Below are 16,441 nucleotides of genomic sequence, written 5' to 3'. Positions count from 1 at the left end.
ATCATAAGAATATACAAAACACACAAATACACACACCCCCAACAGCCACAAGGTACCTTACTTAGTTCACTTCACAAATTTCCATCTAATTTCAAATAAAGTTTCTTTTACCACTTCAAAATAATTCACAAGCTGCAAGTCTTCTGTCAATTTCCACAAGCATGCTTCCTGCATTTTTCAAAGTAAAGCATTATATTCACTGGAGTATTTTTTAACCATTTAATATGAAAAACTCTACTGTATATTGTTTTCTATCTTTTTTATCCTACTCACTCCATTTCTCCATATATCCTATGGTTTTTCACATGGGATTTTGCATAGCATAGTGAATTTAAAGAATTCATGTGTTATATGGTAAGAGAACCAATTTATACCTGATAGAGTGAGTGGGGAGGAAAATAAGCCTGAGAGAATGGAGAACACAGCAGTTTAACCTGGAAGAGTTGTCCATCTGGGGCAGCTGTCCCTGGAGCTAGGCTTGAATAGGACTGTTCTGGGAGTGACCAAGTGTTGGAGGATGAAGGGAACAAACAAGTGCCCACTGAACTGAGATAGTTATCTTGAAACCAAAAACCAAGGCTGGCAGCTCCATACCCAATGGATCAGTTTATTATAGGGTAACTTACATGGTGGGTTTGGGCAGATGACAAACCAGAAGCATTTTCAGCTGCAAATGACAGTCCAGGGTTCACCGGGACAATGTTATAGTTAACCTAGGGTTGGGGTAGGTGCTAGAAACAGGAAGTGTATGACTAAGTCAAGATTTATAGTCTACATAAGAACTTCTTCAATCATCATATTTATCCTTTGTGTTTCTCTCTTTTTCTTTGATGATCTTACCAGCACTTTATCAATATTATTAATCTTTCCAAAGTACTAGTTTTGCTCTTTTGTTGAATTGTTAAATTTTCTCTACTGTTTTTGCTTCCAATTTTATTCATTTTGCTATTATCTTTAATAATTCCTTAATCTTATTTACCTTGTCTAAATTTATACTTCTTTTTCTAACTTCTTAAGTTGTCACCTTAGATAGTTGATATTAAATCTTTGTACTTTCCTAATATAAACATTTAAAAGTGTAATTTTCCCTCTTCTTTAGCTATATTCCTCTTTTACTACATGTCATTATAGTTTGAAATATTTTCTAATATTCTGTATGATTTCTTACTTGAATCACAGATTATTTAGAGGTATTTTGTTTAATTTCTGGTTGTTTGGACCTTATCATGACATATATTGTTATTTTTTTCAGTTTAAATATATGTTGGGTTTTTTCTCTTCTTGAAATTTATTAAGACATAATTTATGACCCAGCAGAAAAATGTACCCCTCTCCCCCCACATTTTCCAACCTTCCTTTAACATTATCAAGTGAAAGTCGCTCAGTTGTGTCCTACTCTCTGTGACCCCATGGACCGTAGTCTGTCAGGCTCCTTTTTCCATGGAATTCTCCAGGCAAGAATACTGGCTGCTGCTACTACTGCTGCTAAGTCGCTTCAGTCGTGTCCGACTCTGTGCGATCCCATAGACGGCAGCCCACCAGGCTACCCCATCCCTGGGATTCTCCAGGCAAGAACACTGGAGTGGGTTGCCATTTCCTCCTCCAATGCATGAAAGTGAAAAGTGAAAGTGAAGTCTCTCAGTCGTGTCCGACTCTTAGAGACCCCATGGACTGCAGCCTACCAGGCTCCTCCATCCATGGGATTTTCCAGGCAAGAGTACTGGAGTGGGGTGCCATTGCCTTCTCCGAAGAATACTGGAGTGGGTAGCCATTCCCTTCTCCAGGAGATCTTCCCAACCCAGGGATCAAACCCAGGTTTCCTGCATTGCAGGAAGATTCTTTACCATCTGAGCCACCAGGGAAGCCTAAGAATACTGGAGTGGGTAGCCTATCACTTCTCCAGGGAATCTTCCCGACCCAAGAATTGAACCGAGGTTTCCTGCATTGCAGGGGGATTCTTTACCAGCTAAGCTACTAGGGCAGCCCTTATAACATTATCAACCTCACCCAAAGAAAGTGAAAGGCGCCCTCTGCTGCCTACTAAGAAAGAACCTTATCCTCCACTTTCTCTTGCTTGTTTTTACATATGGGAAGAAAGGTCACTAACTGGACAGACTGTTGGAGTAATGGTGGGGTTGTTGAATCTGAGAGTAGGTAGCCTGTTCCAACCTGTCCATTTCACTGACTGCCTAGAGGATCTATAAGGACAGCAATGGACTCTCTTTTGCTTCATATTCAAATGTCATAAGTTCACTTGCATAAGTACCCATGATCAGCTTCCCAAAGAAAACTTGGGAGCCAACCATTATCTTTTTGTAGTTTACATTTTTCTAGATCTTCATCCATTTATGGGAATCCTACAGATGGCTCAGTGGTAAAGAATCCTCCTGCTAATACAGGAGATACAGGTTTTATCCCTGGATCGAGGAGATCCCCTGGAGATGGATATGGCAACCCATTCCAGTATCCTTGCCTGGAAAATCCCATGAACAGAGGAGTCACGAACAGGGGCTACAGTCCATGGGGTCGCAAAAGAGTCAGACAAGACTCAGAAACTAAGCAAGAACAACAAAGATATTTGTACTTTGAGTCAAATTTTCACATCAAGTATGCCCCCAGATTGGGGAAGGGAGTAAGCAGTGATCCTAAGATCTAGAATTAAGGGAATGAAATTGATGGCCCCCTCTGTGTTCTCTGCTTCCACATATATCAGTCATGACTTATTGGAGAGCTATGCATATGGAAGTTATTAAGCTCTATTATTACTTTCAGTCAGTTCAGTCATTCAGTCATGTCTGACTCTTTGCAACCCTATGGACTGCAGCATGCCAGGCTTCCCTGTCCATCACCAACTCCCAAGCTTGCTCATCTCACATCCATTCAGCCGGCGATGCCATCCAACCATCTCGTCCTCTATCGTCCCCTTCTCCTCCTGCCTTCAATCTTTCCTAGCATCAGGGTCTTTTCCAATGAGTCAGTTCTTTGCATCAGGTAGCCAAAGTATTGGAGCTTCAGCATCAGTCCTTCCAATGAATATTCAGGGTTGATCACCTTGCTGGTTTGATCTCCTTGCTGTTCAAGTGACTCTCAAAAGTCTTCTCCAATACCACAATTCAATAGTATCAATTCTTTGGACCTCAGCTTTCTTTATAGACCAAATTTCACATCCATACATTACTTTGGCCCCTCTTTAATTCCTTGTGACTGATCACTACTCCTAAGAATACAGAGAGGATTAAGAGTAGAAAACCTGCGCTTCTAATCTCCAGCAGTACTCCTGAGCTTTTTTCTCTCAAAGAGACACTCTGTTTCTACCAAGTTGAGGAACATCTAATTCTAGGATGAGAAATCTATATTCCTAATCCTAAACAAAAAACCACACCAAGAATTGCTAACAGAATAAAAGAAGCACTCTCTGCAGAGGTACCAAGTTTGTGCATTCATCCTGTATCACAATTACTGAAGACGTTTCTTGCACTGGAGATTAAGTCAGACATTTAGCTTTGAGAAGTAAATGGAACACAAAAGACTCCTATCTACCAGAAGCTTATGGCTTAAAATGGAAGCTATATACAAAACTACTAATACCAAAAAATGAAATCTAAAATGTAATAATTCTGATTTGGGATGCTGGACTAAAAATATGATGTACTTTTCTCTCTCTCCCAAAAGTCTCATTTAATAGACAAAGAATTATTAAAATAATAATAACAGTTCTAGGATACAGGGAAGTGTAAAACAATTGGTTCAAATATTTTCTGAATTTTCTGGATCCATAAGTCAAATTGGATTGGAAATATAGAAAAAAAACAAAATGAAAAAAATCTGTAAACCAATGTAAATGTGGACAATAGAATTATGAGTTAGGGAAAGAGTAATTGGAGAAGTTAAAGCTTGATTTAGAGATAGGAAATGTTATTAGGAGATAACATTAGGAGATCCAGGGAATGCTCCAAGCTTAGAATAAATAGAAATAATAACATAAAAGAAAAATCATTCAGTGAATTAATGGAGATCTAGGGAATGCTCCAAGCTTAGAATAAATAGAAATAATAACATAAAAGAAAAATCATTCAGTGAATTAATGAAAAAATTATTCTTGTAGTGTCAGAGGAGATGGGTCAGTTTAGTATCCTGTGCACAAAGTGACTAGGAAACCAGCTCCCTCTATAAATGAAGGAGGTGTTGCTGAATCTCCAAGCCCTGTCATTGCTGTGGGGCCAGACAGAGAGAATCAGTTAATTCTGAGGTAATGTCAGTAAACCAGCAGAAAAGACAAGAAGGTTAATCCAAAGCATCAGTACTAACACTTAGCTGAATGGCTACACAGTGAAATACTTTGATAATATTGATAAATGTTTATCATGGGTAATCAAGGAAAAGAGAAAAAGCACAAGCAAACACTGCTAAGAATGAAATAGAGGATATACCACAGACACAGTAGAAAATTAAATAATGCAATAATTTAAATAACTTTCTCATATTAAATTTGGATGTGAGTAAAATAAATAGGTTTTTAGACAAGAACCACAAATCTTTTCAAAAGGAAATTTTAAAAGACATCTTTCAGGCAGAGAAATACGTATACTACTAGAAAGATCTGAGATGAAGACTGTGTACTGCTTAAGCTATAGGTTAGTCTGTTGCAACAAAGATCCTCCCAAAATACATTGGCTTAAACCAACTTCAAGTTCATTTTTGTCACAGATATAAGCCAGGTTTGGTGGCCCAGGAAGAAGCAGGACACAGACTTTTCTATAATGTAGCCCTGCCATCTTCAACACACATTTCCATCTTTTGATCCAAGGAAGCTGCTTCACATCCACATTCCAAGCACTGGAAAGTACTATAAATGGAAGGACAAAGCAAATTACTCCTTTTATAATCTACTCAAACTAAATACCTCTAGTGTCAAAGTATTTGTTTTCCAGTGTGTGTGATATAGCATAGACTGGCTTCCCCAGGACAATTTACCATAGTTTAAATCCCACACCTAGAAAAGAGTGATGAGAATATGTAATCCCTCCTGCAATAAGAACTCAGACCAATCCTCCTTTACTCACCCATGTGTGACAACCAAATTAAAGACTTCATACTCAGCTTTATAATATAAGACTACTTATTAGAAGTAAAATTTACAAAGAAAGGAGAAATTGGAAACACTAACCATCTACCCTACCATGATGGAATCTCAAGATAGGATACTCTGATCACTTGAGCATCTTACATCTAGGTACCAGTGACTTGATTTCTTCAAGGACTAAAAAACATTGTAACTTTTCTAGGGACTCAAAATAGTTAAGATCAATATTAAGGCGATATCCCACAAACAGGCAACAAATCAATTATGACAATCCTTTTATAACTTTTTACCCAGTTCCTGTTAGCAGAGATGGAGTGAGGCCTCATTGTAATCACTCCATATCCACATTTCAGAAAGAGTAACTCAGTTTAAGTGGCATCGGTCAGTCAGTCAGTTCAGTCGCTCAGTCATATCCGACTCTTTGCTACCCCATGAATCACAGCACGCCAGGCATCCCTGTCCATCACCAGCTCCCGGAGTTCACTCAGACTCACATACATCAAGTCGGTGATGCCATCCAGCCATCTCATCCTCTGTCGTCCCCTTTTCCTCATGCCCCCAATCCCTCCCAGCATCAGAGTCTTTTCCAATGAGTCAACTCTTCGCATGAAGTGGTCAAAGTACTGGAGTTTCAGCTTTAGCATCATTCCTTCCAAAGAACACCCAGGACTGATTTCCTTTAGAATGGACTGGTTGGATCTCCTTGCAGTCCAAGGGACTCTCAAGAGTCTACTCCAACACCACAGTTCAAAAGCATCAATTCTTCGGTGCTCAGCTTTCTTTTTTTTTTTTCAGGGCTCAGCTTTCTTCACAGTCCAACTCTTGCATCCACTGGCATAACTGCTTCTAAATTTACTAATAAACCTATGTTTATCAACATCATATTCTAGCATATTTTATAGTTGTGAGATACAAATAATTACATGGTTACTTTTGCTTGGTTAAATTAATACTTATAAAATACATAAATTCAATACTTTATCTTATTCCTTCTTTATCCAAAGAAAAATATAGGTAAATTAAAACACAATAAATCTGAAATACAACATATCTTTTAAAAAAGAAAGTCACTATTCACATGTGTTTCTACACTAAATACAAGGATATCACATTATTCCCTATCACAGTATCTGCTCCACATAAGTTTGTTTTAAATAAATAACACCCATATTTCAGGAAAAGGTATTTTCTCACATTGTGACTATCTCAAATGATTTGAAAAAGGTTCTTACTACACAGGAGCCTAGTGACCTGAAGCTCATAGCACTTATAAGTTTTAATGACACTCAGAACTAAAACAGGACAAACACTGGAACTTTCCATATACACTCTAGGAGATGTTGCACAGTCAGTCATTAGATAGAAAAAATGACATATCCAGAGCCATCATGTGTGTCTCCTAACCCCAAACCCCTCCATCACCAGGAATAGAGAAATGTTTGGATTAGGAAATAAAGGATGGAGGAAATATTCACAATCAGGCTCTCTAGGCACATCTCAATCAGCCATGGAGCCAAGTGTTCATGATGTTCTTTGCCATGAGACTATTATAACCAGAAAGATTTCTCATGATAACAATGGACTTGATCCATGTGGAGAAGACCAACCATGGGCTCCTAGCAGCATGGCTGGCAAGAACCTCTGAAGAAAATGATTGGGATGTGTTCAGATCTGTCCTTTTATGTCAAACACCCTGAGTACTCGCTGGCGGATCTGCTGAGTCTTCACCCCATAGACCAGAGGATTGAGTGCAGGTGGCACCAGGAGGTAGAGTGTGGCCAGAAGAACATGGACATGATGGGGCACCTGCCGGCCAAAGCGGTGAGTGAGGAAAGAGAACATTCCAGGCACATAGAAGACCAGGATGACACAAATATGAGATCCACATGTGCTAAAGGCCTTAAGTCGGGCCTCACCCCCTGGTACCTTCAGCACCGCCTGCAGGATGAGGGCATAGGAAACACCAATGGCCAGGACATCTAGACCAACCACAAGCAGTGCCACTGCCAGCCCATAGGCTCGGTTCACTGTGCTGTCTGAGCAGGAGAGTTTTACCACAGCCATGTGTTCACAGTAGGCATGGCCTATGATGGTGGCCTGGCAGAAGACAAGTCTCCTCAACAAGATGGGGAAGGGGAGGAGGAGGAGTATCCCCCGCACCAACACTGCCATCCCAATGCGCCCTATGACCCTGGGATGCAGGATGGTAGAATGGTGCAGAGGGTGACAGATGGCTACATAGCGATCCAGAGCCATGGCCACAAGTACCCCTGACTCCATGGAAGAGAACGCATGGATGAAGAACATCTGGATCAGACAGACGGTGTACCCAATCTCATGGGCGTGAACCAGGAGCACTGCAAGGGTTTTGGGTGCTGTGGAGGAAGCCAGAACCAGGTCAGTGCCAGAGAGCATGGCCAGAAAGAGGTACATAGGCTGGTGCAAGGATGGGTCAGTCCAGATGGTGAAGAGGACGGTGACATTGCCCAGTAGGGCAAGGAGGTAAAGGACACACAGCGGCAGTGCTATCCAGTGCTGGCTTTCCTCTAAACCCGGGATGCCGATCAGGAAAAAGGATGGCTGGATCAGCCTCCAGCTGGAATTACTCAGGGTTGTCATCAATGGCTTGGAAAGAGAAGAGGCAAAAAAACCAAAGTCATGATTTCTTCATTCTTTATGGATTATCACATTGTCCAGATCTGGCTACCATCTTCATGAGATGAAGAAAGAAGTTTAAACTGTAACACAAGGGAATAAAATCAGATACTAGGAGGAAAATCTCTTTCTTTCAGATAATTTAGCAAAAGCAAGATATCCACATATCTTAATTAAGAGAGACTAGTTTCATTTAGGGATAAGCGTAAGCGTAGGCTGCTTTTAGAGATATGTTGAAACTCAAACATTCAATTACTTCTAGTCTGCAAGTGTCTACACAGAAGAATTCTTTTTTTGCCCCTTGGCATTGATCAACACTATAAACCAGCCTGCTATTTTTTTAAATTAGTATTCCTCAGATTCCATAACTTAGTACTCTACCACTGTTTCTCTCATATCCCCAGTCCACCGCTTTCTCCATCTACCTATTAGTTATATGTTGCTGATTCCAAGGGTTCACTCTTTCCTCTCTTCCATATTCTGTACTTTATCTCTGATTGAGCTCACTGAGTTTAAGTATTTATATGCTTTAATTTATATACTTCCAAACAGCTTTTTTAAGTCAAATATCTTTCTGAAACACAAATCCACTTTTCCACTTGCTTCCTAAATATCTATACCACATGCTCAACATATTCAAGACTGAATTAACTTACCTATTCTTCCTAAATCTGCTCCACATTTTTGCCATGTTTTTGTGAATTACATCACTGTCAACCTATCCAACCCAATATACGAACTTGAAATTACCCTTGCTTATTATGTCTCTCTTGCCTGCAAAGTCCCATGGACAGAAGAGCCTGGTGGGCTACAGAAAGATTCTGGCATTACTCAGTGCAAGGGACTGAGCATGCGCAGTTCTGTCTCTCATCCTTTTTACATAATCACAGTATCTGTTGACTGGATTTTTAACCCTTCTTATATCCACTTCTTTTTCTCAACCCCCAATGTCCATGTTTAGGTCATACTCCCTACTCCTCCAAACTGGATTGTTTCCTTAAATCTCTCTGCTTTTGTCACTTATCCTTTCAATCCACTCTCTATTCTCAAGCCAAAGTGTTCTTAAATGCACCTAAAATGCAGATGTCATCATGTCACTCCTACAGTTAAATGTTTTTTAGTTCATTTAATCTGTGAAATAAAACCTACGTTTATGACTGGTATACAAGGTTTTCAAAGCCTATCTTTTTGTATAACTTTGACTTGTACTTAAAATATTCCCACATGTATAGTTTACTTTAACCATTTTTACGTTTTTGGAATTATATGAGTATACCATCCTATTTAACATGGGCCTTTTTATGTATTCTTTCTCCTGCTCTATATCTGAATTGCTGTTTCTTCAAACTTCAGAGTCCACTGTCTTCTGCCTCTTAAAAAGGATTCACTGACTATATTTGAGCCACTGATTGAGTTATGGGCATTTTGTTTTATTATCTTTCTTTGTTCATCCACAAGTTTCTGTTTCATCTATATCATAGAAATTCTTTCAGTGTCTTAATGGTTTATATCAACTAAAGGACCATGTCTTATTGAAATTTATAACTATCATCTAGCTGGCAAAGACTTCATGATGTAACAGGCTAACACAAGCTGTGCAGGAGGGTTCAGGATGGGGAACACGTGTATACCTGTGGTGGATTCATGTTGATATATGGCAAAACCAATACAATATTGTAAAGTTAAAAAATAAAATAAATAAAACTTTAATTCTGTGTTTATAAATATTAATTAAGTGATGTATATCAGTTATACTATAAATTATACACAAACTCATAGTTGGTTCTGTAATCTTACCTCAAAGGCAAAGCCTTTTATGATACTTCTCCAAAGCAGTCCTGGTGACTGTGAACAAGGTACTGAGCAGGGAAGATGTTATTACCAATTGGCAGGTCCCAGAGGCCACCCAAACCCATCTGAATAGAGCCTAATGTAACCTTCCGATTGGTTAGAGGCACACAGAGCTAAGTCTGCTGTCCCAGGGACAGCTGATTGGGTAAGCCAGGAGTGGTACCTAGCCCTGACCAGATGGCTAATGTTGGTCCAGTGTTGGTCATCATTCCTAAGTCTGTACCTCCTCATTACTATGATAAGAAACCTTATGTTCAGGAAGCTAAGAAACCCCACATTGCTGTATAAGCTCAGACTTCTCATATTCACAGGTCAAACTCGGACCCAATAAATACTTCAGTGGATTTTGTACTTCAGTAGGTTCTATCTTCCATCTACTGTGAATGTTGTTGCTAAAAGTTATCATAATTGAGCCATTCCTTTGGACAAAGAGCTGATTCACACAAAATTGCTTCTCTTTCCTGAGTGTATATCTTGCTCAATGACTGGTCTATGTATAAATACAACAACATGAAGCAACACTGAAGTACCATCCCAGCTCAAGATCATCCCTAAGAAATCAACATCAGCATCTGGGATAACTGGATCACAGTTTAACTTCTTTCTCTGCCTCATCCTGCTTCCTTCACTCTTGACAGGTGTTATTTCCAAATATACTTCAAAATAAGCCACGTACATACAAATCTCTGCATTAGGTTTATTCTAGAGGACCTAACCTAAGATAAATGCCACCTGTCTCAGGTGAATTGAGCACTCTGCTTCTCTTTGGGGAATTGTGGCAAGCATACAAACATCAACTTCAATACTATAGCAAGTATAGGATAAATACACATCTCAGACAACTCATTCCAGGAAGTTTCCAATGAGGTAGGCTAGGATCTTCTTTATCACATCTTTCCATCACCAGGTAAACTCTGCCCTTGGTCCCATCTCAGATAAAGCAGCTACCAGTCGACCCCGGGGACCATGTTCTCCTTTGGAATAAAGTTTCTAGTGCAGTCTTTTCATTCTTCCAGTCTACAAACATTTCACTTATAGCTAGTGGGAAGCCTTAGTTTTTCATTTATTCAATGGATATTAAATATCTACCAAATCTAAGTACTCTAATAGATGTTGGACAAAAAAACAGCCACCAACAGCTGACGTGATAAAATGGTCCTTGTGATCACAGATCATGGAATGATAATTTTAAATACATGATCATAAGGATAACTAATAGAAGTTATAAGTGTTATAAGTCAAAACTAAAGTGTCTTATGAGAACATTCTCAGCCTGGAGAGTTCAGGGAAGCCATCCTAAATTCAAGTTCATGACCAAAAGAATGGGTTAAAAGTGAAGAGAAGGGTGAGAGTAAGCTGAGGATACAAAATCCCTGAGGCAGGAGAGAAGGGAGCTTGGTATTGTCAAAGACTTGAAGAAATCATGACATTGGGGAATGTAGTTCTCAGGAACTTAGCCTGGCCTGTAAGTAAGACTGTATCATGCACATTTTAGGTCATTTTAAAGGGCAGCAGAAAGTTATGAAGATTTTAAGCAGAAGGTTGAAACACAATCAGAATCTCATTATTAAGCCTCATACTAGGAGTATGGATAGGAAGGAATGAAGTATAGATGATGGGACATCTGTTGGAAACAAGCATAGCAATCTTTAACAAGGTTCAAGTATAAGTATACATCTTGGAAATCAGTAAATGAGATAGGATCTTTGGGAATAAAGAAATGAAGAATAAGAAAACCTAGAGTGTTCAATGGGTCATTCACCCTGAAGTCTCCCTCCAGGACTATGAGTAGTGAAATAATAAAGAAGATGTTGATTAAGCCATCATTTGATGAAAGAAGAGATATTAGTAACGGGGAGAGGTAGAGGATGATATGTGTAAATGACACAAACCTTGAAAGCACCAGTCTGTGCTTGTTTGATTGCTAGTCTGTTTTTACAAAAATAAAGAAAGAACTGAACATTACATTTAGGAACAAGAACAGTAAACTCATTTCCAAATCAGAGGTAAAAGAGGTGTGAGAAAATGGATGTTCCCCACTTAGTAGGAAGTATAACATTTTCATTAGAAAAATATGAGAACTATGAGAGTACCATCTTCATACACATTTAGTAGACATTAAATGACAGAGTTTATCTATAATGCAGTTTTATTCTCTAAGCTTCAGGGTACCACAGAATAAGAGGAAAACAAGAGCTGTTCATATTATCAAAATTTTACACTAATGTCAATACAAAGAGGGAGCAACCACAGGGCTGTAGAGGGAGATACCTTAGGTGGATGGAGGTTTGAGTGATAATTACCATCAATAGAGAGCTTTGAGACTTGATGGAGCTTTGATGGAGCAGCTTTTGCTGCTCCCTCTCTTCTGCCAATCTTTCTTCCACTCCCATCAGTGGAGCAGGGATAAGAGAAAGGGGGTCCTCCTCTTTTTGCCCTTTCTTTGAAAAGCTTTCTTCTTACTGATAATATTGAAGATTAATATTTAACAGGGAAAAATACAGGATCATACAGTGTGCATAGAACAGAAGCCACTTCAGAGAAGGACTGAGGCAGACTCCCCATAGGGACCATAAATTTAATCCTGGTCCACTTACCCACCCAACAATTCAGGCTCATAGTCTCTAAACTCTGGTCATTTATAGCATCAATTTAAACCCAGTCTAACCCATGCCCCATCTCTGCCCATGGCCTCCCATTGAGAATTAATACTCTATAACTTAGAACCAATCTTTACCATTGCACTATCACATTTTATCATAATTTCTATATTTTCAAGTTCATTTCATCATCACACTGACAGCATGGTAAATACTCAGGGTAAGGAAGAAAATAATGAAGAAAAGGAGAGGAAATAAAGAAAAGAAGAAATACAAATGCTAGTTTTCTCTTTGTTCCTTGCTTCTGCACAGCAGAGTCTGTGTTATAAATATGTCCTCTAATATGTTGCATAGTATCCAAAATACCACCAGTTGAACTTATAACACCTGAAAAGACTAAGTTAATGTGCCCTTAGTCATGACAATGGTAGTGAAGACAGTACTATAAATAGTGATTGCAATGGCAATGACATTTTTGTGAAAATTTATTTAATTTCTCCAATAAAAATGTATTGAGTACCTACTGTTACACTTATGAAGATTTATGTATTTATTTATGGAAAAACACAATGTGACTGATGAGGAAATATGCTGGTGATGACACAGTCCATGAAAGGAATGAGATGTATTTATTGAACAAGCATTTATTGAGAGCCTATTATGTGCCAGGTACTATGATAATAAGACAACACATCTAACTCACAATTTACTAGAGATGGGGGACAGAGATCATTAATTCAATCAGTATATATATAAATTGTGAAGGATAATGAAAGAAATACACACAAAGCTCTGGGTTCAAAAAACAGGTGACCTTATCTAGTTCAAAAAAATCTTCCTCAATAAAGTGAGGTTTGAATTGAAATTCAAGATGAGTAGAAATGTCAAGGAAAAAGACAGGATGATGCATGTCCACTAGGAAGAGCCCAGACAATACATAACTAGAGGAAGTTGGACTCTTGAAGAACTAAAGAAGGAAACATGTTATTACAAATACATAACCCTCACTCAACACTACATATATTGCAAGAGTGTGTAAAGACTTCACAGCATACAAGAAACATTACAGTGAGTACCAATGGTAGAAACTAGAAGACAATGGGCAAGAGAGTTAGAAATGAAGACCGAAAATAAACAAAGCAAGAATTAGAACAATAATTATTGTGTGCAACAAACTTTTTTTGTACCAGAGACTAAAAATGAGGAAAGAAAGAATTATTATTAACCTGAGAAGTTAAAAATTCATAATACTATAAGAGCCATAGAGGGTCAGCCATCTCAAAAACAGGCTAGAAAAATACAAAGAATAAAGATTTTAAATGTTATTGGCAATTTTGGAGTCAGATGGAACACGAATATTTTACAGAGTTTCTCTCATAATCTTAAGACTTAAAGTATCTCCAGAATTTGCCAGTTTCTGTGATGCCAAAGTTTTTTCTGATAGAGGGAGTCTTATTGCTTCCACAAACAGGCTATGTGTCAGTGTCATGGTGGTGGGAGGTGGTCCATGTTTTCATTTGAACTCCTGAGTCACTTGATCCAGATCTATTAAAGTCTAATTATTTCTTAATTACCTGATGCACTTATTTTGTCAAGACAAGTAAATAACAAACTTTTAGGGGAAAAGGTATCCAGAAAAGTACTTGCTGATTGATCAACTGATACACCCCAGCCCTTCTAGATTTTCATCCAAATATCTAAACACCAGAGGTCTCAGAAGAGATTTCCCAACTTCTAAACACTCAGAATAACTTCATTTGCTCTCTCTTCTTTGTCCCCACCAGGTAAGTAGCATGGTCTTATGGGGCTCCCATCACACAGGGGAGGGTCACCTTGGCCCCCAAGGTCCAACTAATGAGAACTACACTCAGGTGGGATCAATATGATTGAGACTTAGAATTTTACACAGGTGCTCCCAGATATGCTTGGTCTTGACTCCATAGGCAAGGGGGTTCAGTGCAGGGGGAAATAGCAAGTAGAGATTGGCAAGGATGACTTTGGCAGCAGAGGCTGTGGGTTGGCCAAAGTGCTGCATGATTACAGAAAGAAAGCCTGGTCTGTAGAAAAAGAGAATGACACAGATGTGAGCTGTACGTGTGCTGCCTGCTTTAGCACGTGCCTCAGATGAGGGCAAATGAATCATGGTCCTTACAATCTGCCCATAAGAGTAGGCAATAAAGGCCACATCCCCAGCACCAAGAAAGATCTCCACAGCAAAGGCATAGAGGTTATCCACGGTGGTGGCCCCACAGGCCAGTTTCACCACTGCCATATGCTCACAGTAGGTGTAGGCAATTGTGTGGGAGCCACAGTAGGGCAGCCCATGGGCTGGGCTTGGAAAGGAGGTGGTCAAACCCACACCTCAAAGCACCACCAGGCCTCCAATCTTGGCAACAACTGCTGGGGTAAGAATGGTTGCATAACATAGTGGGTTACAGATGGCCACAAAGCAGTCCAGGGCCATGGCCACCAGCACTCCTGATTCCATGGCAGAGATGCATGGAAGAAGAACATCTGGAAAAGACAGGAGTAGGAGCTGATGGCTGTAGCACCAAACCAGAAAATGGCCAGCATCTTGGGCAGAGTGGAAAGAGAGAGAACCAGGTCAACAAAGGAGAGCATGGCAAGAAATAAAAACATGGGCTGGAGAAGACTGCATTCTGTCCAGATGAGAAAAAGCAGGACACCATTCCCAGTCACTGCCAGGAAGAACATGAAGCAAAAGGGAAGTGAGATCCAAATGTGGACAGCAGTCAGTCCTGGGATGTCAGCCAAGAAGAAAGTATGTGAGAAGAGATGAGAATTATTGGGAAAAGTCATGGTGGTCACCTCACTTAGAAGTGTGAAGTGCCCCTGCAAAGAAAGGCAAACAGGTTAAATTCAATGAGAAGGTTAGGAGCTCAGAACATGTGGTCTGACTAACTCCACCATCACCATCAGTCTTTCCCCATTATTCTAAGAAAATAGTCAAAAGTAATTTTCAATTTAGTCGATATTTCTGCAAGATCTTTAAACACGAAAGAGGCAAGTCAGCTTGGTCTAGTGGGAAATGCATTGAACAAAAAAAAAAAGCAGAAACCAGTTTCCAGAATTACACTTCCTACTATATCTGTGACCTGGAGCAGTTCACGTAATTTAAGTAAATCACAGATTCAAGTAGATGCCCAGGAACTGTTGTAAGTGAAACTCCTTCCCATCATGCTCTTATTCCCAAATTCTGAATGCTAGTGATTGATCTAATCAGCATAGACCTCACATAAGTCTTATTACAACCAACCTTCATCTGAAACTGCTCCAAATCCTAACATCTGGAAAATTCCTTAATTTGGAGACATTCCACTTCTCCAAACTCCACGGACTTCCAGGTTACAGAATAAATGGTCCCTGATGACTCCAACACTAATTAGATTCCTCCTTGGGTTATTCCCCAATCATTTCACAAATGTACATCTTGCTTCTTTCCCCAAAATCTCAATAGATATCTGATTTCACCACCTTCTGTATCTCCCTCTCCTTCAAGGTGGTATTGTACATAGGTAGACACAAAGTTCTGGAGAAGGTGATGGCACCCCACTCTAGTACTCTTGCCTGGAAAATCCCATGGATGGAGGAGCCTGGTAGGCTGCAGTCCATGGGGTCGCAAATAGTCAGATACGACTAAGCGACTTCACTTTCACTTTCATGCATTGGAGAAGGAAATGGCAACCCACTCCAGTGTTCTTGCCTGGAGAATCCCAGGGGCGGGGGAGCCTGTTGGGCTGCCGTCTATGGGGTCGCACAGATTCGGACACAACTGAAGCGACTTAGCAGCAGCAGCAGACACAAAGTTTAGAGTTGTGGTGACCTGGAATGAACAGAAATTTTTTAAATAATAATCATATGAAAGTCAAAAACTCTATATCACACCTATATTGCTGAGAACAGAAAATAAAATGATCAGATATACCTTCCAGTTCAGTTTTTCATGTAATCACATAAAGTGTACAGAATTATACATATCCCCAACATGTACTATGCTCAAACCATCATTTTGTAGGTTAGAAAACTAAGGTCTAGAGATAAGTAAAAGACCCAGAGTCCCAGAGTTATTAGTGGCAGAATCAGACAAGATCTCACATCCACTGAGCCACGAGCTAGGAGGTTATCATCTTGTCTTCGAGAGAATAGTGACTACTACGGAGCAGAGGAAGAATGCCCAGGACACTGTGGCCACGAGTGGGCAGCACAGGAACCAAATAGCATGGCGGATGAA

The 16,441-nt window shown here is 39.6% G+C and overlaps 1 protein-coding gene and 1 pseudogene across 1 annotated transcript; both read right to left on the bottom strand.

Moving 5' to 3' along the window:
• Window positions 1-6,748: 6,748 nt before the first annotated feature.
• On the bottom strand, window positions 6,749-8,704 carry LOC133260952 (olfactory receptor 52L1). The gene has a single exon (XM_061439577.1). The coding sequence runs from the start codon at window positions 7,700-7,702 to the stop codon at window positions 6,749-6,751; it is 954 nt and encodes a 317-aa protein (XP_061295561.1). The 5' UTR covers window positions 7,703-8,704.
• A 5,352-nt stretch (window positions 8,705-14,056) lies between these two features.
• On the bottom strand, window positions 14,057-15,832 carry LOC133260951 (olfactory receptor 52K1-like; annotated as a pseudogene).
• Window positions 15,833-16,441: the final 609 nt, after the last annotated feature.

The sequence above is a fragment of the Bos javanicus genome, chromosome 15, assembly GCF_032452875.1.
Source record: "Bos javanicus breed banteng chromosome 15, ARS-OSU_banteng_1.0, whole genome shotgun sequence".
Taxonomy (NCBI): domain Eukaryota; kingdom Metazoa; phylum Chordata; class Mammalia; order Artiodactyla; family Bovidae; genus Bos; species Bos javanicus.
This window is presented reverse-complemented; position numbering and strand designations above follow the sequence as displayed.